The 23,812-nt window shown below is 37.9% G+C and overlaps 2 protein-coding genes across 4 annotated transcripts; one reads left to right on the forward strand and one right to left on the reverse strand.

Moving 5' to 3' along the window:
* Positions 1–1,450: 1,450 nt before the first annotated feature.
* On the reverse strand, positions 1,451–5,075 carry lmo2 (LIM domain only 2 (rhombotin-like 1)). The gene is made up of 3 exons (XM_041997184.1): positions 4,132–5,075; positions 2,818–3,033; positions 1,451–2,522 (listed from the first exon to the last, which is right to left on the reverse strand). The coding sequence occupies exons 1-3, from the start codon at positions 4,170–4,172 to the stop codon at positions 2,297–2,299; spliced, it is 483 nt and encodes a 160-aa protein (XP_041853118.1). The 5' UTR covers positions 4,173–5,075; the 3' UTR covers positions 1,451–2,296.
* Positions 5,076–9,640: 4,565 nt separating this feature from the next.
* caprin1b (cell cycle associated protein 1b) lies at positions 9,641–23,094 on the forward strand. 3 transcript variants are annotated; one of them, XM_041997174.1, is made up of 18 exons: positions 9,641–9,795; positions 11,078–11,242; positions 11,356–11,418; positions 11,523–11,609; positions 11,708–11,946; positions 12,058–12,140; positions 14,658–14,816; positions 14,920–14,972; positions 15,051–15,128; positions 17,155–17,325; positions 17,399–17,507; positions 17,611–17,672; positions 17,783–17,875; positions 19,589–19,735; positions 20,457–20,610; positions 20,718–20,897; positions 22,345–22,451; positions 22,553–23,094. In XM_041997174.1, the coding sequence occupies exons 2-18, from the start codon at positions 11,078–11,080 to the stop codon at positions 22,637–22,639; spliced, it is 2,037 nt and encodes a 678-aa protein (XP_041853108.1). In that variant the 5' UTR covers positions 9,641–9,795; the 3' UTR covers positions 22,640–23,094. The 3 variants fall into 3 exon arrangements, with proteins under 3 accessions (XP_041853108.1, XP_041853109.1, XP_041853110.1); XM_041997175.1 differs by having other exon boundaries at positions 20,721–20,897; XM_041997176.1 differs by lacking the exon at positions 19,589–19,735.
* The last annotated feature ends 718 nt before the right edge of the window (positions 23,095–23,812 follow it).

The following is a 23,812-nucleotide window of genomic DNA, read 5'->3' on the forward strand; positions in this document are numbered from 1 at the left end:
GCAATGACAATAAATTCATTCATTCATTCATTCATTCATTCATTCATTCAAATGTTATCTGTCAAATGTGCATGAACAATTAGCAACTTCTAAACAGCTGCTAGCATAAAACATGCATATTGTATTCTTACTTTTTTGCTTACTAATAGCAGGTTAAGTATACAAATTTAATAAGAACTTCTAAGAAAAAGACAAATATTTTTAAGATGTAAGCTTTATTTCTAAATCTGTGTTTAAGAGTTCAAGGAAAGTTGCTACTTTAAGCTAGTTTAGCAGGAGTATAAACATTTTTCTGTTAAACAGCTGCTACCATGAAACATGCTCATTTTATAATTTATTTTCTATGCTTGTTTTTATGTTAAATTAACTAAATAAGCATAATCCATTAACTCACATGAAATGGCACTACATGTAGGAAATCCACCTTAAGTGTTTTCTTTCAAATGAACAATTAGAAACTGCTAAACAGCTGCTTCTTGCTAGTAATCATGCTTTTTTTGTTTTTCTAATATCAGGTTAACTTAACAAATTTAATAATAACTTCTAAGAAAAAGCCAAGTGTTTTAAAGTTTAAGGGTCTTCTATTACATTTATGTTTAAGACTTAAAGGAACATTGCTACGTTAAGCTAGGTTAAGCGCTGTATAAAAGCTAGCAACTGCTAAATAGCTGCTAGCATGAAATATGCTTGCGTTATCCAATATTTCCAATATTTGTTTTTATGTCGGATTAACTAAACAACCATAATCCATTAACATCTGTGATATGGCACTACATTGAAAAAAATCATTCTTAATCTTAAGTGTTTTGTTGTTGTTTTTTTGTTTTTTTGTTTGTTTGTTTGTTCTCTTCAAATTAATGTTTTAGAATTCAGAGAAAAGATTTTGGAACTAGTTTGACCAGAACATTGACAATTAACAACTGCTCAACAGCTGCTATACATAGGCTTATATGTCTTACTTTTCGCTGGCTGAAACATCATCATTCTGTACATCTATAAAACTAACTACAGTCCAACAGAATATCTGTCATAAAATTTACCTCTAGAAAGTCTACATATTGTCAGAAAATGTAATAATGCTGCTTTAAATTTAACCCATAAGGGCCTGGCGTGACATATTGGTCATATACAGTTTCTGAGACATTTTGCTTCAATTTATGATATAAACTTTGCTTAAAATCCTGTTGAACACAATCTGATACTTGTCTTCTGTCCCCTAATAGATACCCAGAAGCAGAAAACCACATTATAATATTTTTAAACTATCACATGGTAATAAAATTTTTTTTTTTTTTTGTTACATTTTGTTAAAGGGCCAAATAAAGACCTCATATAAAAAAAATGGACTTTTCTTGCCATTTTTTCAAAGGGTCGGGCGTTTATGGGTTAAATGCTTTAAATCATTGAGGAGCCCCCTGTGAATATACAGGCTCATTTCAAAGACAATAAATGTTTCTCTATGCTGTCATTTATTAAATATATTGAGCAGTATTGCAAAAAGATAATCATGGATACATGTTCCAAGCTGAAAATACAAAAGGTTCACTAGGAACTTGCCCAGTCATTCAAATGAGTATTGCATGTGTTCGGTCTGCCACTAGAGGGCAATCATGATCAGAACTTCTTTATCTGGGTTCTTTATTCCACCTAATATATGAAATCCTTAAAATGTAATATATACACTACCGTTCAAAAGTTTGGGGTCACTTTGCCATGGGATTCAATAGGGAAGTGACCCCAAACTTTTGAACGGTAGTATATATATATATATATATGAATAAGAAGCTTAAATTTGACTAATTTCAATAGAATTCACATTTATCTCATAATGAATTCAACAAATTGATGAAGAAATAACAAATCCATAAAACAAAATTTCACATTATAAGAGAGAAGTGATGGAACATTTGAATAGCAAAAAACTTGACAGAAACCAGACTACAAAATGTTGTTTTTGGTGTAGTAAAATTTAAAAATTCCATTGTATAACAAATTACTCAAGTTGCATGTTTAAACATGTTCAGCATTTAAGCATTTTTGTTTTGTTTTGTTGTTTTTTTTTTGCTTTTCAGAATGGAGCTTCAGATGAAAAGCTCTATTATTGCTGGTTCTGTTGGCATCAGTCTGCAACAAGAAGGCATGCAGAGATTTAGCATCTCTTTTTTTATATTAAATGTTTCCATATTAACTGTATGAAAAATCCCACATGGGCTACAAAATCTCAGTTCATCAGTGGTTAATTCCCCTCAAAGCCCATAAGACAAGTCTGCTGCATCACAAGTGAGAAAATATCCTCCTAAACCATACTGTTATTATTGAGCTTGGTCCACTCAAAGATGTCCTGCTCACACACAATGTCTGAGTTGATGAGAAGGTAACGATCACCCACACAGAAGTGCTTCTGGCAGGCAGCACATTTGAAGCATTCGAGATGGTAAACTTTGTCCCGCACACGCATCGTCATCTCAAATGCTCTGATCCTCTTTTCACAGGAAGCACAGAGACCGTCCTGACCAAAAAGCCTGAGTGGATGAAATGATATAAACACGTTAGACAGAGAAGAAAAAGGATAACATCTTACCACTCATAAAGGCATGAGAGGATTAGACATTTAAATGTCATTTAAATGTGTTTGCATTGACCTGCTGGATGGACAGATGTATTCTACCTGACATTCTTCTTGATCTAAGATCTTCTCATAACTATTTGGAACAGTATTACATTGTGGTATACGACTGTTAACCATTGTCTTTAGATGAGACACACTAATGAAGAGCTTGATTAAGTCATGACATTAAATCACACCATCAGACCAACCTAAGATAATCTCGCCGGCATAACTTTCTTCCCAGCTTGTAGTAGAGACGCCGGCCAACCTCCCCTAGCCGACAGCCACACAGGTCACAGCTCAGGCAGTCCTCGTGCCAGTACTGCTCAATGGCCTTGAGGAAGAATCTGTCACCGATGCTCTGCTGACAACCACCACATGTCAGCAGGGATGGTGGCATTTGGAGGACCTCATCCACTGGTTCCCTGTGCAAAAAAGAAAGGTAACAGCTTAGACATCCTAATTTTCTGAAAGGTGCAACCATTTCTTTTTCCCCATAAAAGGTCATTTGTTAATCATCTCCTCGATTGTTTAGTGTGCTAACAGATGTTGCTCTGGGTCATTTTACTCATCTTAGCCATCATTTCAGTTAATTTCCTGTCGATCTACTAGAAAAAATAGAAGAAAAATTTTAGCTCTGAACCATTTTGGGTTGTCACACTATTTTTTAAAAAAAAAAAAAAGTTAACCTGAATGCAGAAATTGACTAGATTATGTACATGATGTTTTTTTCTTATATCACTATATACCTACATTTTAATTTTTTCTCAAGGATACTATTCATTTGTAATTAGCTTATTTGGTTCTTAAGTTACATTGAAATAGCCCCTGTCCACTCATGGGAGCCTTTATGTATGGGTAAATGCTGCTCTGGAGCCATAAACTGCAGGACTACTCAATAAAAATGATATTACATATAACATTATATCAAAACTTAAGGTTATCTTTTTTACATTTAAATATCAGTTTGCTCCTCTAGACTTCGGTATCTTTCTGGACAAAGAGCAGACACCTCTTAAGCTTCAAGAAAGTGGTTTTTACAGTATGAGGCAGGCCTCCCCAGGAGGGCTCCAATAGTTTCAGGGGAAGCTCAGGAAACAGGTTAGGAAATTAAGAAGAGATTAGTTAGCCTATAGATGTTTGTGTTGGGGCTGAAGAGCTAAGACACATTAGTTCTGGAAAAACATGAATGTTTTCCTGATTTCCCCCAAATTCACAAACCCATGAATACTCTAGGATCGATCATTTATGTAGCTACTAAGTGCAAGTTATGCATCAAAGTGGAAACTTGCTAAATATATGTGGCATTATAAAACATAATTGTGGTCCCAGATGAATCCTAGAGCTAAAAAGAAAAACTATGATATCAATGTAGTGTCTTCTTTTCAAACTTTATATAAGAGGAAGCATCGTGTTTCATACTTTCAGTTGCTGCACGTGGGATCATTTGGTTGTCTTATCTGTGATAGTGCTTCATTTAACATCTGCTATAAATCACACATACCATGATGAATTGTACTCACTCATTGGCCTCAAGTGTTTTCCTCTCTATAGTAGATGCCATTCTTAAGATACCAGCGTGATCAGATCCAGATGAGGTTTCCACAGCCAGAGGTTCAGCAGCCACCTGGGAAGCTGACTGCAGGCGCCTTGCACCTGCTACAACCCTTTAAAGACGGCGGTTACCGTACGTTTCAGGACGATTTTTCTGTTAAATCGAAAAAAGACAAAGTCCAGTGCGTCCGGTTGAAAAGGCCGTAAAATGCTAGAAATGTTCCCTATAACCAGCTCAGTGATGAAGGACACTCTCATCATCATTTCCCGAGGCAATAACCCAGTGGTGACCCCTCTATGCCTTTCAAGTCCTGCGGCGGTTGATAATTAAAGACACTAACAACCAGAGAGGGTCACGCGCATGAATCTCCTGCTGACTCGCGCCTCTACACGAAGCTGCGAGCACAGTTATTATGCGTCGGCTGCAGCATCGTGTTTAAATACGTTTGCCCCCCCTCTGTCTCTGCTTTCGTTTCCCTCTTCCTGTTCACGACTGCTTGACAATGGAGGGAAATCGGTCTTAAAGCGACAGCTAAAAACCTGCCCAGGCTGCTCTGTCAGGCGTGGAGTTGGGTCGTGACTGAGACTAATGAGTTCATTACATGCTTTGCTTCGCCGAAGTGCTGATAGAACAAAAGATAAAACTCTGGCTTGATATAATTTGTACGAGACTCGTTTGTTTTCTCTGATAATTACATAGCAGTCTCATTAGCTCCCATACTAGTTGTTTAGTGAGGTTTTGGAATCATTTAAAGCCTAAATTGTAAACAGTTTAAGTTAGATTGTTTTATTTACTAACCTGTGGTTTACATGGTCATTTTTGTAATTACTAATCCATCTGATTACAAGAAAACCGAAACTTGTCAGAATAGGCTTAATTTAAATTATCTCTACTAACATAATCAATAGTTTTCTCTTTTTTTAAACATAATGTATGCTTTTGTTTTAACATAAAAGCATTAAAGTTCTTTATTATTATTAATATTATTAGGAAAAAGCGTTTTAATATTCAACATAATCTAAATTTAACAAACTAATCCTATATGATGTTAGTGCAATTACTTCACTTTTCAAGGCTAATATAGATAATTATTTTGTATTCCCCATTAGATATAGGGAACTCACTATCCAACCATGCTTGCAACAGGTTATACTGATTAATAAAGAGTTAACACACCTTTTATTATATTGCTATGTTGATCAGTTAAGACGTTTGAAAAAGAAATGTCTGTTTTTAGCTGGGTAACTGGTTACATAATTTTAAAACAAAATAAAGATCTGTCTTTTCAGTAAGGTTTTTAACGCATCCTTCCAACAAAAAGCACTTAATCTTTCTGAGCTTTAGTTGTGTGCCATCATCCCTTCATGGTAAATTTAGATATTACTTCTTTTTTTCTACATTGAGCTCAAGATGAACTTACAAACTTGTCACAGAAGATTTCCAAGCTTTGGGATCAATAAAAGTATCTATCTATGTATGAAGAGAGGATTATGTAATTCTAAGGACTATCCCAAAAGTAAAATGATAAGAAAGTTGTCTCTGTGAGAAATGATTGCAAATATATCTCTAGCTGGTGAGCAGGCTTTCCTTTTCAGACCAGAGCTTCTGTGGGCCTGTCTCTTATCTATAGCCAGTGCTTCAGGACTGCCTGCAGGAGGGAGGGACGCACAGCAGTTGGACTGGGCAGAGAGATAAATAACCTCAGCTCCAGCAGCCAGACGCAGCGCAGGAAGATTGCAGGCAAACTCTAGTTGTAGGCTGAAAGCTTCCCTGGGCTACACAGTTTTTGGACTGTGAAGGCTCACTGGAGAGATACCAAGCTGAGAAGGCCCAGGAGCAAGGTGAGCATGGCATTGATGTGTGCCAGCTACACAGAAAGCAGAACAGCTTGAGAGGGATAAAACTCAAACTACAAATCCTTCAAATGAAAAGTAGTTTTAGCATTTTTATCTGTTGCCTTTGTACAACACATAAGCACAGTAGTGGGCCTGTAGTGGCTTTCATGGTTGTTGTCACAGAAATGATGTTAGACAGTTAAACCCTTTTAATAAACCACACAGTGATAACTGGACTAAAAAAAAAAGCTGCACAGTTGATTTGGGCCTTCGAATCAAATCCTATTAACAGTGTTTGCTTAATTGTCACAGAAACATGGAACCTGAAATTTGAAACGTTTGGCATTTGAAAGAATTTCTAATTCAGATTGTAATATTTATAATATTACACTTATATTGGTTTGCACAATGTTTTTGGTCAACAGCATAAACTGCTGGCTTCATGTTCTGCCAATGCAAAGCTTAAGAAGAAATTCATGAGACATGAGAAACAAGAGAAGAAAAAGTCAGTACTGACATGACACAAGTCATCCACTATTTCCTGTGGAGTTTTCTAAAAAAGCCCAGAGGATGTGCCAGTGGCATCCAGATCCATGATGCTTTCCTGGAGGGTGGGTGCATGTTGCATACACTTCCTACCCCCTGCATATATGATGGCAACATTTTCATGGCTTCCCAGATAGAAAAGCTGAGTCCAGATGGCCCAGTGTGATAGGAATAATAAGGCTCACAACGTAACATAAAAACTCAAGCTCATTGTCAGTTGGTGGTAAAACGCTTATCAATGAGTCAAAACTTCCTAAATGTCACCAGGAAGGATATGCACTTTACTGTTAACATTAATTTTTCACTGTTCCTTTACAATAGAAACACCTGCATGGAAGGGTTTCAACCTTAATAAACAAGGTTAATATTTATTTTTGATGTCACATTTGAATTTTTTGGAGTAGAAGTAGGAAAGCAAACAGTTAAAAATCCTCACAACCTTTACGGAAGTGGTATCACTTATGTCCAGTTTCCTGTTTTGTTTGGAACTGAGAGTATTATAGAGTTGGGAGCAGTTAGGGATTTGAGGGCAGCTGGACTAGTAGTAAAGTAAACATCAGAGCTATATAATAGTCTGTTATTCTGCAGATGAACATATGTGACTTTATTATTAAGTTGCAAGTCACCCCAACAAATAAATTAAATTTCATCTTTGAAATTTGTCAGAGAAATCAAAGTTGATCAGTGGTTACCTCGTGATCCAGATGCATGCTTGCAGGGATATTAATGGACTTTGGACATTGTGTTGACTGATAGCATGAACTCTGGAACAACAATGGCAAAATCAACAGCTTGCTGCCCCATCTAATGTGTAATCATAATAAGTTGTTGTTTAAGAGCCCAAACCCTAATCCTTTTCTCTGGTACTGGAAATGGTTTGCTATTCTCTTTATAAGTTAATAACTTTTATTACTTTGAAAAGTCTATTTATAAAGGTAGGTCAGATTAGGACCCACCCTGGAATACTTATACATAGACTGTTGCTTGATTGAAATACAGCAGACTGCGGAAATGAGTCAGTCATTGAGAGGGAGCTTCACTTGCCCCTGGGATCCTCCCATAATCAGTGTTATCCCTAAAGAAAAACACTTTCAGTGGAACAGTGCAATCAAATAGCTTTGCAGCCATGTTAACTGCTTCCTGTATTTGGCAAAACAAAAGAGAGCTGGTTCACATTCTTTCGCACATATCTCTGATCCATTTGTTCTTCTTTTGAAACTATTGTACACTGAGGTTCATGTTCTAGTTAAAAAGGTAGAAAGTACTTAAGAATTACTTGTGTATCTAGGCATTTTGCTAATGAAACAGGTCAGAATATTTAATCTGAGTTGATTGACTCTTAGTAAACTTAAGTAACTTTTAAAATCAATGAATTGCAATGTGGCAAAAAAAAGAAATAAAAGAAAGGACATTAGGTCTATATAATCCAAACCAGGTTAGAATCATAGTCTGAACTTTCTCTTAGTCTGTCATTAGGGCTCAGCAGTTGATCGGATTCATGAGCTTTACTGCCATCTACTGATAAAAGGAGCAAAAACTATTTTCTTTGAAGTTAGTTCAATTGTCATCATCTGCAGTGTTGTTTTGTTTTGTTTAAATTCACTCCCACCACCTATCAGCCAGACATTGACTCTCTTCCTCTGTTTAAATCTAAACTCATCTCTTCAAGATAGCATACTCTGTAACTACTTGGTTCCTTGTTTGTTCCTCTTGTATCTGTGTTTCTTTAACATTTTTGTCTTTATTTTATTGTTTCTGTTATTGTACAGTGTCCTGGAGTGACTTGAAAAGCGCTTTTAAATAAAATGTATTATTATTATTACACTGTGCATTTTATGCACTATACAAACATGTCTGATTACCTGCAAATATGATATCATTTCACATATAAAAATCAATATTGCACATAAATATATTAAACTATTATTACATATACAAATACAACTAATAATATTTGTAATACAATTATGAAAATATTTCAATCATAATAATATTACACAGTTCCAGTTTTGACATAATTTCTATATTATCATGTAATAATAAGTATATAATAATCACACCATCATTATTATTAATATTATTATTATTATTATTATCCATCCATTTTCTGACACTTATCACTTATTGGTTTGTGGGGGCAGCTGCCTAAGCAGGGAAACCCAGACTTCCTTCTCCCCGGCCATATTCACCAGCTCATTTGAGGGGATCCTGAGGCCTTCCCAGGCCAGCCGAGAGATGTAGTCGTTCCAGCGTGTCCTGGGTCTTCCCTGGGGCCTCCTCCCGGTGGGACACGCCTGGAGGAATCCAGGAGGAATCCCCCAGGCGGAGGAATCCTGACCAGATGCCTGAGCCACCTCATCTGGCTCCTCTTGATGCAGAGGAGCAGCAGCTCTACTCTGAGCACCTCACAGATCACAAAGCCTCTCAGGCTATCTCTAAGGGAGAGCCTGGCAAAACTAATTTCGGCCGCTATTATTATTATTATTTTTAACTTTATTATTATTATTATTATTGATAGGATTAGTACTAGTGTTACTACTTATTGTTGTTATTATTAAGGTATAAGAAGTTGGACTATGCACAGTGAAGTCAAAATTATAACCTTTTACTATATCCAACTTCTAATAGTCTTATGACAGTCATCTCAGACATAAATATCCCATTGAAATGTCCATCAAGAACTTGAATTTGAAACTAACTGTACTGTACAGTTATGTGCCACCATATGTGACGGTTTGTATGAAAAGACAGGTGTTCGCTAATCTAGGGCAGACTTCAAAGAAAGTGCAGTAGTTGCTGAATAACACCATATTATAAATCACAGACACATGAATAAGTCTAATCAAAGCTAATGATTGTGCAGATTTTTTATGAAGAAGCTGTAAACATTTATGCCTAACCAAAAATATAAAATTCAAAATAGTCACTTCGTCAATCTTACGCTGAATTTAAAACATTATGGTAGAACTTGTATATGATAGTTGTGTATATTAGTCTGAAATTATGATAGCTTTATTACGGTTGCTTTTTTTCCAGTTATTTATTCAGGCATAGCTTAGACGACTATACAAAGGAGCTTCGCCTTTATAAAGAGTTTCTTCATCTTTCGAACCGTCTCAGTTGTCGGTGAGGCCGGCGGGGCGGATCCCACACAAGAGTGAAAGAGAACATAAAGCAACACAACAATAATAACAACTTGGCCCTTTCTTACATTTCATTAACAAGCTCCCCTGTGGATATTTAACAACAAGGTGGGTGAATGTGGAGTGATGCTATCGAGGAAACGAGGCTCTCAAGTAGCTGTTGGCTAGCACGCGTCGGTGTTGCTATCAGACAAGCAAGCTAGCAATGCGCGAAGATGCTAAGGCAGTGGCTTGTGCTAACGATAGTGCGGCCAGGGCCATTTGACCGAAGCTCAGCGAAAACATGGACTGCACCGCAGGGGTAACACAGTGGTGGTAACTGAAGCCACACATTTAAAGCTATCGTAATCGAGCCAATTTAAATGACTGCTATCCTTCCAGACCACAGAGTTGATACAAAAGTTGACTAGTTGCTACGAAATTAATAGTTTAACGGCCTACGGATATTGTCTTGACTAGCACACTTGTGTTACGAAACTATAGCTACTTCAGGAATAAAAAATTCTTGACATCATGATGTGGTATATGTCAGCATTGTCCTCCTTGTATTATGAAATCACACCCCAGCCCACGTTTATACCTCTTAAAGTAATATGATCTTTCTCTTACCATGGTGTCCACTATTATAAATAGTGGGCAAATACAAAATTTTGTACCTTTAACTGACCGGTTTAGGCGAGAATAACTTTAAAACGAGTTTAATATCTGAAATATCTCGAGTTGGTATCCAGGAAGCAGTTGATATGGGATCATGCTGTCACAGTACTGACAGTAACCATTTCTAAAAATAACCAATTTATTTATATTTGTAGCAAAATGCTAAACTTGCATTTGTTCCCACTTATCCTAATTTTCCATGAAAACGAAACTGATGGCAAACCTTCAGATTTGTGGATAGTATGTTAATGTTTTGTTTGTAAGATGTTTGTTTCAGGTAGTGTATTCTCAAATTTATGATCAATTTGCTTTGCTGCTTGAAATGAATCGTTGTAGAGGGCAACACGAGGACAGACACTGCTGTAGTATTGAAAGCTGAGTCAGGGATCTACTACGACTGAATTAATGTGAAATACATTCGCTTGCAGTCGAAATATCATCTGCACTGATATTGACTTAACATATTTAACTTGTCTCTTTTCCATCTGGATAGATTCCAAATAATTTGTTGAATTTGGTACTTATGAGTTCATTGGTATATAAAATAAATGCATGAAAACAAAATAACATGTTACTATTACCAATGGGTCACCATGCAGTATTTTTTTGACTTTATAAATGGTTTGACAGACGTTAGAGCTAAATGGTTTTATGGTGTTTTTCGTGTTAATGGTTAATTATGAAATCTGTCTTTATGGTCACCAAAAATTTTACTTAAACTTTTTATTACTAGATGCCCTCAGCAATGAATGCAAACAGGACAGTGCAATCTGCCAGCCCAGAGGTGGGATCCGCTCCAGGGTCAATGGGCAATTTTGCACTCGGTGGTCAGTCCGAAGTCTTGAAGCAAGTGCTGTGTGTCATTGACAAAAAGGTCCGCAATATGGAGAAAAAAAAGGTAAGCTGCCAGACATGATGACGTACCTCATCAAATAACAGTCCTGACCACAAAATGTGTCTTAGTACTAAGAATTAATTGCTGTTTCCAAATTATGTATGTTTTTATTGCAGAGCAAACTGGATGATTATCAAGTCAGGAAAAATAAAGGGGAAGGTCTCAACCAGGACCAGCTGGTGTGTACACAGAAGCCTTCATCATTCTGCATAGATAATCCTGCCACTATTATGAAGATTTTGCATTAATGCATGTCCAATCATCTTCTCCTTCATCTGTTCAGGAGGCCCTGTCCAAATACCAGGAAGTCATGAACAACTTGGAATTTGCTCGAGAGCTTCAGAAGACATTTATTGCATTGGGACAAGATGTAAAGATGACAGTGGTTTTCTAAAGATGTTCAGTGAGTTAACTCCATTTTTGCTTTTAGTAAATCTGCTAAATGTTCCTCATTTACACTATCACCAGATTCAGAAAGTGGTGAAGAAGTCTGCACGGCGGGAGCAGCTGCAGCGAGAAGAGGCAGAGCAGAGGAGGCTTAAGACGGTTCTGGAGTTGCAGTTTATCCTGGATCGACTGGGTGATGAGACTGTGCGGCAGGACCTGAAGCAGGGAGTCAGCGGCTCACCACTGCTGACAGATGAAGACCTTGCAGCTTTCGATGAGTTCTACAAATTAGTGGGACCAGAACGTGATCTGAACATGAGGTTGGTTCAAGATGTTGAACATCAGCTCCATTCAGAGATGCGAAGAACTTAAAAAAAAAAAAAATTTATTTGTAAAAACTGGATCATGACAGCTAATCTTTACACTTGCAGGTTGATTGACCAGTATGAAGATGCATCTGTGCATCTTTGGGACCTACTGGAAGGGAGGGAAAAGGCTGTAGTAGGAACAACATGTAAGTCTGTTTCAAATTGTAGAAATCTACATCAATTTAATTTTTTAATTATGTCTGTTTTGCTTTGGCTATTAACTGTAGACAAGCAAACCAAATTTAGATGTATCTGCTACAACAAGAGTACTGGTCTTCAACCATCTAGAACTTATGATCAATTTTGTGTGTCTGCTTTTTTTCTGTCTTCACTCTAAACAGGAGTAAAATCAGCTGCTAAATGTGCCTCATGAGATATAATAATCAATTATTCACTCGTGGTTGCAGTTTTGCTACAGGTTATAGCAAAACAAAATTTAAATAAACTTGAACTATTATTCATGCTGGATGTATTTTTATGTCCAGCTGGTGATGCAAATTATTGGTGTTCCATTTCTTCAGATGGGTGCTGACATCGCAGTCACCTGCAAGTTTTTTATTATGTTGAAGCTGGCCATCGGTAATTTGTCAGACACTTTTGAATGGTCCCAAAACAAGGTAAAAGGAAATGGTAAAAGCTTTAAACAATACCTTTTGTCAGAAGGTACCGAGGCCATTAGCCAGTCTTAATATGTTAATGTAGCATTTGCTTTGTGTTTTGTTAATGCAGCATGTGTGCAGTGCTGTGATGTGAATAATCAGGGCTTGGGGATATTGGTGTATTGCATTCTCAGCGGTCTGGCCTCAGGCTTCACACTGCTGCATTCTGCTCAGGGGCTGAGAGCTGTGGGCTTATCCTGACTCAGCAACAGGGCAGAGTGCCAGTGGTTGCCTGTTGCCCATGCTTCCCCTGGTCAGATCTCTGGAGCCACATTAAAATACTGGTGACCCAGTTCACTGTTATGACACCAGCCAACCCTTTAACTGGAGTGACAAGGTCTCATTTTGAAATCGGGAGGCTTATTATGATGGCAGAAAGATCTTTGATCTGAAGCACCAGGCAGGAACAAAATAGCACTTGCCTGCTTTCCCAATCTGTAAGTGTATGAGTTTAGTGACTTTTCTAATAGATTGCATTTTATTATTAGCATGTTTCAAGTTAATGACCTCCTGATATTTACACTAAAGGCTGGGCCTGGATATTTGAGAATATTGCTGTGATTTTATGTTGCCGTAGTTTTTGTTAATATTTAGGACTATTCCACTGAAGCAACTCTCCCTTAAAGGTCATCTTTAACCATCATCTTTGACCAACAGCACCGAGAACTTTAAAGACCGGGGATTTGCAATTTAAAGAAATAAATTTTCATCTAAGATTTTTTTCTCCTTTAATCAAGCCAAAGCAGACTTCCTGGTTTCACTGTGGGCACGGCATTGCTGAGACTCCAGTAAGTGCAGCAGTGATGGAGCGATGCACTTAAGCAGTGTTAATGGGCCTAATCTATATAGAACCTTAGACCACTGTGGGGATGCAACAGAGCCAGTGCTGAAATAATCTTTTAGCTCTTGGAAAAATTAACCTGAGCCATTAAAGTTAAACAATGTCAAACATAGCTGGAGGATGAACCGTCTGTTATACATCCTTGTTCTGAGTGGGTTTCATTAAATGGGTTAAACAGCATAATGCAATATATTCTTTACAGGTGAATTTAATGTCATCTCTCTGAACTTTTGAATGCACATGTACACCTTTTTAGTGTTTAAGTGTCTTTACACATGCTGTTCTCAAACACGGTGGAAAAAAAAACAAAACAAAAAAAGAAGTATCTGAACAATGAATCAACTATTTAATGTTCGGGTTCAGTTACATATTGTGTCTAAACAGTCTTCATCTTGCTGTTTAAATTTTGACATTATCAGACCAGGATGAACCCGAACACATGACAAGTTATTGAGACAGACATTTTATGCTGTGGTGCACCCACCACTGTTGGTAGCTTTCATTCCAATAAATTCTTTGACATGAAGGAATTATCCTTATATGATTCTACTTAAATGCCCTAAAGTAATTATATAAGTGTAGTATCAACTTTTTTGTACATTTCAGCCAAAAGCTGAACACCCCTAACTTTTTGTTAGTGTATTATGTTTAAACTGCTTTGGTTTTAAGTTGGTATTTTTTTTTTTTCAATGTTAAATCTCATACAATCACATCCACAATATCATGGTATTTATTAGTATTTTTGTGGTTGAGAATGCTTTAAAATATATAGATTTGATTATTTGTTAATGATTTCTGCATTAGATGAACATAAATATTTGAAACAACAGTGGATATTTATGATCGTCATCTTTAGAGTTGTCTGCCTTACATTCAACACTGGTTGAATGTATATAAAAGAAACAAAAGACACCACTTGATAGTTTCTTTGAAGTAGTAATTTGGTAATAAAGCTTTTAAGCTTTTTAACTTTGAATTGTTGCATTCAGTTTAGAAGTAGGCCTAGGAAATATTGGTCCAGGTGTATCAGATGTCCTTCACACTTGTACTAATTTAAGAATGATAATGGTTTGATGATGGAGACCTTGTCAGAATTGTTGGATGTGTTCTTTTTAATGGTTTGACTTTCCAATTGAATAATGACCTTGTTATTCTTCTACTAGACAAGGCACTGAAAGAGACTTTGGACCAGGTTCTACTGAGTGGGTACTTTGACCGTGTGCCATCTCACCAAAATGGAGTATGTGAGGAGGAAGAGGAAGAAGAGCCTGCAGCAGCAGTAACTGAATCATTAGAAGCAGAAGAGCAGACTGTTGATCCAGGTTCTGACTTTTCTGCATGAAACTGGCTATTTTTAAAATGATAATGTGATCAAGCAATAATGAAATCAGCACAGCATTCTCTAAACAGTTTCTCTCTCCACAGAAAGTGAAGTAATTGAGGAGTTCACAGAGCCCATCACAGTAGAAACAACAGAGGTGAGTGTAACAAACATATCGGGGCCTGTGATGTATTTTATCACTTTACATTGATATATTGTTTTTTTCGCCTTTCAGTTCGTAAACAGACAGTTCATTCCAGACAGCACTTACAGTGAAAAGGAGCAGGGGGACGAGTGGACCAGGGAAACGGAGGTAAGAAATGTTCAAATGCACACTCTCGTTTGGGGATGTGCATTTTAGGTGATTTTTGAAGTCGACTGGTCAGGCCTTTTCGTAGATGTGATTTCATCATGACATCAATAATGAAACAAAAGACTGGAAATGGAGGCGTTTTACAATCTCCAAATGAAAATTGTAAAACATGTATGAGATATTATTTGTATAATGTGTATGTTCTATAAAGGATTGTTTTTTTTTTTTACATTTTGTTAACATTGTGTGGCCTCTAGTGGCCTTTATTGTCCAGCAGGTAGGTTAGAAGTGGGTCAGGGAGATGTCAGGATTGAACCTGGGTCAGCTGCATTTATGGGGCAGTTGCTGTGCTAGGTGAACTAAACACCATCTTCGCAGGATCGTTCAGCGTCAAGAAAAACAGTTATTTTCTTTGTCTTTCCGTCTGGTCTTTTTGCTCCTGAAAAAACATTTCTTTGCGGGTTTAGTAACGATGCTGTTCTGGTCTGTTGGCTCCACTATCGGGGGGAAAACTCAAACAGTTGTTAAATTTTCTGCCTCCACACCAAGGTTGGGAGGTGAAGGCAAGGTGATTACTCCAGGTTGAAGCTGCTGCTAACTTCAGGGTGAGCTCCCTTCACTTCATCTAGCAGTGGTGAAGCAGACACGGGACTCTGCTGTAACTACAAGAGCTTTGTGGTGTTTATTGTTAAAGCTTGTAATGAAAACAATCACAGCTAAACAGGCAGTTTCTCACAGCTAACTTTTCCTGCTCCAACCATCACCCCTCCACTTCCTACCGCCCACTCTGATTCAGACCTGTGTTGTGTGTCCTCCTCTCTAGCTTGACCATTATTAAAAAGGCCACGCTGTTCTTCTAACACAGGGCTATATTGCCACCATGTTGCTGCAAAATGACACGACTCCTCCAAATAAAAAGTTGACTTTAAAGAAAAAAAAACCTTGACTTGGTGCATTTTAACTAGTCGGCTAGTCGTGCACATCACCACTCTCTTTATCATCTAGTAGTATGTAGTAATCTTGGCTTGAGCAACTTTGGTTTCAAGATGGACGTTATGTTTCCATGTTTCCAAGGGGCCTGCAGTTACCTGGTGGAGACATTAAACCATGTTAAACCAATGTTGCCCATTTTCACTTAAAATCTGAAACACTTAAATTTCTAGAAGTTTATAAGAAAACTTTTTGATGGTTGTTTTCAAACACTGCTTGGGTTTTTTCATTTTTTTAAGGGGCACTGTAACTTTTATATGATTGAACCATTAGTAGAAGTTGTCGTTTCCAAGACAATATTTGCTCTGCTCGAATGTGAACTACATCATCTTCTGTAAGTTCTACTGCAGTGAAGGGCAAAAGATTTCATGGAGCAACTAGCAATGTTTAACTTAGAGGTTGTTGCCTTATTCTTAAGACACCTGCACCTTTGTGTCTATTTTGTGTAAAATAGATTCTACTGAGTTTTTACTGAGTAGGTACTTATTCAGATTAGACGTATCTGTACATTATTTTCTTCTTTTCCTTTTTTTAATTTGTATTTCCAGCGGACCATGCACAAAAAACATTCATCGCAGAGGAGAAAATATGAATTGTAACAGATTTAGCCACCAGCTATTGAATGTGCTTTTCTTTTAGAAATATACAAAAAAGACCTTTTTATATTTATATACTTTTTATCGTTCATCCATTGCCAGTGCCTGTAACTTAACTTCTTTCACCTCACTATTGTGACTGAGTATTATGTTCTTAAACGTACCATTAACACAGAAATATTTTTGAGGAACTGGTGAACCTTTTTTTTTTTACAGCCGAGTTACTATAAACAGGTTTTTCAGTGGGAGCTGTTGGCAGATGATAAGATCCAGTCACTGACTGCATGATCGCCTGTGATTTGATGTTTGATGTTTCAGTTGTCACTCCGGTCAGGGTGTGACTCATGAGTAAAATGTTTACTGCAGCTTCCTGTGTGATTTTAAATTGACATGTTGTAGTTTTCAAAAACACCGTTTGTTCCTCCCTCCTCTACTCCCAGACTGTTAGTGCCTTGCAGCAGCAACCTGTGCAGCCTACGGCTCCCCCCGTTGCCCTGGAGACCCACCCCATGAACTTAACGTCTCCTGTTCCGCCCACTGACCCCTTGGCCCGGAAGCAAGTAGTACAGGACTTAATGGCACAAATGCAGGGAACATACAACTTCATGCAGGTGAGGAAGGCTTGTTAGACAATGCTACTTGCAATGGAGGATGTGCCATGTTACTAATTGCTTGTTTTCTCAGGACTCCATGTTGGAGTTTGACGGACAGCCCATTGACCCAGCCATTGTATCAGCACAGCCTATGAAACCCACTCAGAACATGGACGTACCACAGATAGTTTGTCCTCCAGGTATGTTTAACAAGGAGAAACACTGTTCTAATGTTATTTGAAAGTATGACATCTAAAAGCAGCTGTTGAGGATTCTGTTTAACTAAATTGCACTTGTTTTTAGTTCACCCTGAGTCCCGGTTATCACAACCCAACTCTGTTCCTGTCCAACCTGAGCCCACGCAAGTAAGTATTTAGATAGGAATGTGATAACATAGCTAGCAAAGACATGTGTTTTGTTTTTAAATGGCATGGAGAATGGAGAAATTCAATATCTGCCTGCTCTCCATTCCCAGGTCCCCATCGTTTCTCCAACACCACCCCCTATGTATCAGACCTCACACACACCAGACCCTCGACCCCCAACAGAGCCCATCGACCCCATCCAGGTAAACTAGGCTGTGCACTGATTGTTGGTTTAGGATACAGTGTAGGACTTTTGTTGGACTATTGCTCAGGTAACATTCATTAATTACCAGCATTCATTATTTTTTCATGATGACTATCATATTTTTATCTAGCCACAACACCTATCCGATAGTGTTTCTGTAGTAAAGTTTGGTGTATCGGGGCTTCACACTAACCTTTTCCCACTAGTAGCTCTGCTACTCCGAACTAAAAATGTATAAACACCAACGCAAAACTTTTGAGTGGCATTGACTTTGTGACATCACTTTCATATTTTATGATGTTCTAGTACAAACAAACGGTTTAAGGAAATTTTAAACTACACTGTTATTGTAAATGAAAACTTTTGTAATAGAAATGAATTAGAAAAAAATCAAGTTTAACATTTTTTTGTTTTTCTCCAGGGAAAAAAAAAGACATATCTGTTAGTATTATCACAGCTATCATCCACCTAATTACCACTAGGATCGTTCCTACACCTTTTTATTCCACTTCTTTGTTTTAGTGCACTTTGACAGCTTTGTTTTACTTTAATTTGTTGATTTTGTAAAGTGTCCTTGGGTTTCCTGAAAGGTGATTTACCTAAAATATATTATTATTATTATTATTATTATTATTATTATTATTATTATTATTACATCTTACTTTGAAATAAAACAGTTTATTTCAGGAAAGTTTTCATTCATTACTTAACATCAACCTTAAAACCTGTGTCTGTATTTCATGTCAGAAGGAGAAGGTCTTTGCTTTTCAGTATGACGTTTCTCATCCTGTCCTCATCAGAAATGTGGGGCTGTATTTTCACAGGGGTAGTTCACTTATTTTTTGTATTGAATAATGTACTAAAGCTCTTTGAGGTGAGCAAGAGGGACAGGAGGACCAGACCCTGGAATGTGTCAAGAGTCCCAGATCAGCTCTGCACCTTCTGTCACCCACACATCACCACATACCTTTGGTTTGGTTCTTCCTGATGTTTCTGTGGATATATAACAGTGAAAAGATAAATTTATTAGACAAAAATAAATTGGGGGGAAAAATTTAAAAGTTTCACTGTTCTGCCTAGTTTAAAAAATTCAGTTCCACTGTCTCAAAAAGGCCACAGAACATAATTAAATGCTTCCTGTCTGCGGCTTGGGAGACTTTTTCCAACGTATTACTGTCATTCATATTCATGTGCGACGGGTACAAGACACAATGATTCCCCACTTTCTACCCATAATTTCAAGCGAACAGACACGAGCATGTTGCAAATATCACATATTTGAAATTATTTTTGTTTATACTAAAATAATAATTAGCAAGTTTAAGCTCCTGAAGCAGTTTTCACCTATGCAAACAGGTCTGGTGACACTCCTCTTTGCATTCCTCTGCCTGAGGGAATCTAGATTCAACCCACTTTGCAGCTTTGAAATGAGCTACATAGATGCTAGCTCAGACGTATGACATGCTATGAGTTTGTGTCAATTATCTGTGATAAATCTACAACAATGGGGCAAAAGGTTCAGTGCACAGACAAGGTGGAGCAGATTACTGTTGGCACATGCTTTACTTGTCAGTTATTAGGTTCCTGATGCAGCAAAATAAAATGAGTCTCCCATGAAAAATAAACCAGTTACAAATTTATCCAATCAGTGAAGGCCAATATATTCCTCCAAACTCTAAATGCAATGTGTATTGTCTCCCCTCTGCAACAGACTTCCATGTCGTTGTCATCAGAGCAGCCTCCCCCCTCCACAGCTCTCCCTCCTGCCTCTCAGACGCAGGTTTTCCAGCCTGTTTCCAAAGCTCCTCACAGCAGTGGCATCAATGTCAACGCAGCTCCATTCCAGTCAATGCAGACAGTAAGGCTGTGATGACACTCATTTCCTATTTCTCAGTTAAAATGTCAACAGTCTCTCATGCTAAAAGGAAAAAAAACCAAAAACAATCCCTTAATTGAAACCATATGAAAAGTAAATGTAAATTCGTGCTGCCTTATCTGATTGGCTGTATGGGCCTGCGCGACATGAATGTCATCACCTGCTGAAGCCCATGAGGGCCTGTCAGCGATGGTCCATTTGCAGCCCAAAATTTGTGACCTTGGGACTGTGCTCCAATAACATGCTAGGTAGGGAAGTACATTTTTCATGTTTACTTTATTGTTATTCAACCAAATCTAAACAGAGAGGAGCACTTCTTGGTTTCTGGGGGCCAATACAAAGGTTATATTGCTTTGTGGAGCATTTTTGCTTACACGCGATTGTACTTTAGTAGCATTTACAGTTTACATGCCATTCTGCAGCTGTTCCTGTCAACGTGGAGTGTGATCAACCTTAAATTAAGTCATTATCCCTGTCATGTGGATAAAACTGCTGCTTACAGTGTGTATGATCTCTGATGAAGTAAAAGCAGTATTACATTAATTGCTTTATTTCTAAGTGTCTTTTCATCACTTAAATTCTATGGATTTGTCGGGAAGCAGCAACATGCAGTAAATGACTAGTCAGAGCTTCACACCTGATGAGCTTGTGACCTTTTTCTGCTTTTACCTTCAACACAATGTGTCATGTGTTCATTCCTCAGGTGTTCAACCTAAATGCTCCGGTCCCGCCAGCTAATGAGACAGAGGCCTTGAACCAGGCCGGCCAGTACCAGAACAGCTACAACCAGGCCTTCAGTAGTCAGTCACAGCATCCTGTGGAGCAGGCAGAGATGCAGTCAGAGCAACTACCATCTGGTGGGCAGAGTTTTAGAATTGTTCCAGTTTTTCCAAATACATTTTCTTTGACTTTGACAGAAATATGACTTGTCTGGTTTGGGGCACCAAACCATATTTTTCTTCAGTAGTTGGTGCCTTCCATTCTCAAGACCAGTCTGGAGGCCATCAGCAACCTTCCCAGCAGGGCCCAGGCTTTGGCAGGCAGACTCAGTCTTTCTACAACAGCAGAGGCATGCCTCGTGGTGGACCCCGCAACACCAGGGGCATGATCAATGGCTATAGAGGCTCTTCGAACGGATTCAGAGGTTAGTTCACATCTGTAGCCACTAGTTATTTTTACTTCTGCTTCATCTAAACATCGAATTTGACATGAAAGTTGCATTTCTTAGAGTTCATGGTATGTTCAGAAAGGACGGAACCAGTTTTCAGAAAAAGCCGTGTTTGTATATTGTTTGGAGACATAGTGACATGTACATTCGTGGTTTTTAACTCTTGTGGGATTTGTATCCCAAGTGAGTGAAATTCTTCTCATCAGGTGTTTTTTTGCACAGAAATTGTAAAGCATGGGGATATTTTGGCAGTCCAGCAGTTGTCATCAGCTGTAGCTTGTTAGCAGAGCTAGCACTGAACGTATACCATGAGTAAAAGTTGAAATTGAAGAGAGGATATTGCATATTTTTATTTTTAAATATTAAAGATGCACAAGTTGCATTGTGTCAGAGGTGGGAAATAAAAAACTAAATATATAACTCATCAGCTAGTTATATTTCCATACCAGATGTTAACCCTGAACACGCTGGTTGTGTGAAACATAGAGGCAGTTAATAGGATTAGTTGGAAATGCCTACTAAGTTTTATTTAGCTGAAGAAGAACTGTGGCTTCTTGTGTGAAAGTTGTTAATGCACCTGACAGTAGTAAGAGCAGTTGTTAACCTGTATTTCCTGTTTTTATTACTGGCTCTCAGTTGACAGCTGTCTGTCTGTCTGTCTGTCTGTCTGTGTGTGTGTGTGTGTGTGTGTGCATGTCTCTTATCAGCTATTGACCCAGTACATAGTAGACTTCTCATTTATAGCACCAACATTTGGCACCTAACAATGGTAGAAGAAAAACATGGTTTAGACTTGAAAAAACTAGACTGTAGATTTTTCAAGTGATACCATCTTGCTGAATACCAATTGTCTAATCTGATTATATCCCTGTAACGCATGTCATTCTGTTAATATACACACACCTGACTTGTAACATGTTTAAAGTGATACTTAATGTCGTTGGGTCAAACTGTAAAGATTTAGTCAAATTTTGTTTGGTAAAATTCCTCCTTCATACACTAAGCAAAGGTTTTAGAGATATCAGTCATAGAGAAGTCTGGCTTCTGTTGGTGTTGTGCTCATTTGTTGTTTGTTTTTGCAGTTTTCGTCCTCCAATCATGACCCAGCTGCTCAGACACATCCCAATTCTTGGTGCCATACAATTTTTATTTTTGTGGAGCAATTTTCTGCCTGCTGAACTAAAGCTGTGTTCGTATAACGATATTAGTCTGGAGTTGAGTGTTTGAACAGAACTAGGGGTGTGAAACTGCAGCCAGTTTGAATTATGAGTCAAAAGATTTTCATGTTTTGTATATGCTGGAAGAGGTATTTAAAAATTCAGTGAGAGCTTTTTGACATAATGAACTGGCAAATGTCAGTTTCAGATACTGAGATTTTTACTTGTAAATGAGCTGTCTAAATTTAAGTCTTTTGTATTTCCAGGCGGCTATGACGGCTATCGTCCTCCTTTCACCAACACTCCAAACTCTGGATATGGACAGACTCAGTTCAACACACCACGGGACTACTCAAATGGGAATTATCAGAGGGTATGACAAAAGCATTCAGTGTTCACACAGACTTTGTTAAAGCACTTTTGCTGTCTTTTGGTTCAGATCCTAATATATTTCTTTCTTTGCTGCTGCTCAAGGACGGTTACCAACAAAACTATAAGCGTGGAGCTGGCCAGGGACCCAGAGGAGTGTCAAGAGGCAGCACACAAGCTATGCGATCTTGAAATGGCCTTCCATAATGACTGTGACTGAATAAGCTGGTCCACACTGAAATTTGAAATCTTAAGAAAGCATTTGCCCCTACTCACTTTCGCTGTTTTCCTCATTCTACATCAGTGGTATTTTCCTGTCTCTAATCAAAGTAATGTCTGCTTTGATATGGAAAACAAATCATTTAAAGTCTAAAACACAAGGTAAGCTGTAGATCCAATCTCTGATTTACACAAGCGATGTGTATCAATAGTCCTGTAAACTTGAAAGAGTTAATAAGTTATTTTTGTTTTATGAAAAAAAAAAAAATCACCTGCCACTGCTGGTCCAAATCACAGGAATTTATTTCCCTTCTTCAGTTCTTCTGTCATTTTGGTTCCAAACAAAGCATTTTTGTTTAATAAACGCCCCGTTATCTTGTTTGTAAATTGATGTTGCTTCAAGAGTTTCAATAAAGTTGTGTTGAATACTCGTGCTTCCTGCTTGAGCTTTTTATTTTTCTAATGAAACGGTTAAATAGGGTTACAGTCTAATTTTCACGTTACCATAGACATTTTTCTGTGGTAATTATAGCTTTTTTTATGTGTGTATCTATTGTGAAATTTGATTTACCTTCTAGAAATGTCAGAGTTTTAGTGGATTTGTTGAATACATTCAAGTTTACCTCATCAGTTATCTGCTACAGGCTAATCTGACAGGATTCCGTTTAATGACTTGTACCAGATAAGTGCTACTGATTTGGATTATGTGGAACATTGTGGTGTGGGTAGCCTTCACCGGTGAAAATTAGATTTTTTTTCTCTTCGTTTGAATAATTTCAATGTCAAAGTATTCATTGCATGTTCTCTGACAAGGTGATTAACAGGGCTGCCAACTCTCACGCATTTGAGTGACTTCTCACGCTAAACCTCCAATTTCTCACGCTGAAATATACATCAAGAGCAATACCGGCTAATCGGGAGGATTTCCGGTGAAACACATAAGTGGGAACGGGCCAACGATATCTGAGAAGAATCAATAGTGATGTACGGATGTATAGTGAAATATCTATTCATCCTATGCCAGCATTAATATACCTAAACTTTCAGGACATGTAGGAAGGCTTCTTCTGCCTCTAGGCATGTGTGAAAAAGGCGCAGCGTTGCAGCAGCGCGGTTCACTGCTCAGTGACCAGTCCGACATGCAGC

Source organism: Melanotaenia boesemani, chromosome 10, assembly GCF_017639745.1.
Source record: "Melanotaenia boesemani isolate fMelBoe1 chromosome 10, fMelBoe1.pri, whole genome shotgun sequence".
Lineage (NCBI taxonomy): Eukaryota > Metazoa > Chordata > Actinopteri > Atheriniformes > Melanotaeniidae > Melanotaenia > Melanotaenia boesemani.

Excerpts from the sequence above, each read along its gene's own strand:
- lmo2 (XM_041997184.1), bottom strand. The coding sequence starts at position 4,172 with ATGGCATCTACTATAGAGAGGAAAACACTTGAGGCCAATGA. Across the intron at positions 3,034-4,131 it reads AAAACACTTGAGGCCAATGA|GGAACCAGTGGATGAGGTCC; the intron begins GTGAGTACAATT and ends TTTTTTGCACAG. Across the intron at positions 2,523-2,817 it reads TGCCGGCGAGATTATCTTAG|GCTTTTTGGTCAGGACGGTC; the intron begins GTTGGTCTGATG and ends TCATCCACTCAG.
- caprin1b (XM_041997174.1), top strand. The coding sequence starts at position 11,078 with ATGCCCTCAGCAATGAATGCAAACAGGACAGTGCAATCTGCCAGCCCA. Across the intron at positions 14,973-15,050 it reads TCACAGTAGAAACAACAGAG|TTCGTAAACAGACAGTTCAT; the intron begins GTGAGTGTAACA and ends TTCGCCTTTCAG. Across the intron at positions 17,326-17,398 it reads GAACATACAACTTCATGCAG|GACTCCATGTTGGAGTTTGA; the intron begins GTGAGGAAGGCT and ends TTGTTTTCTCAG.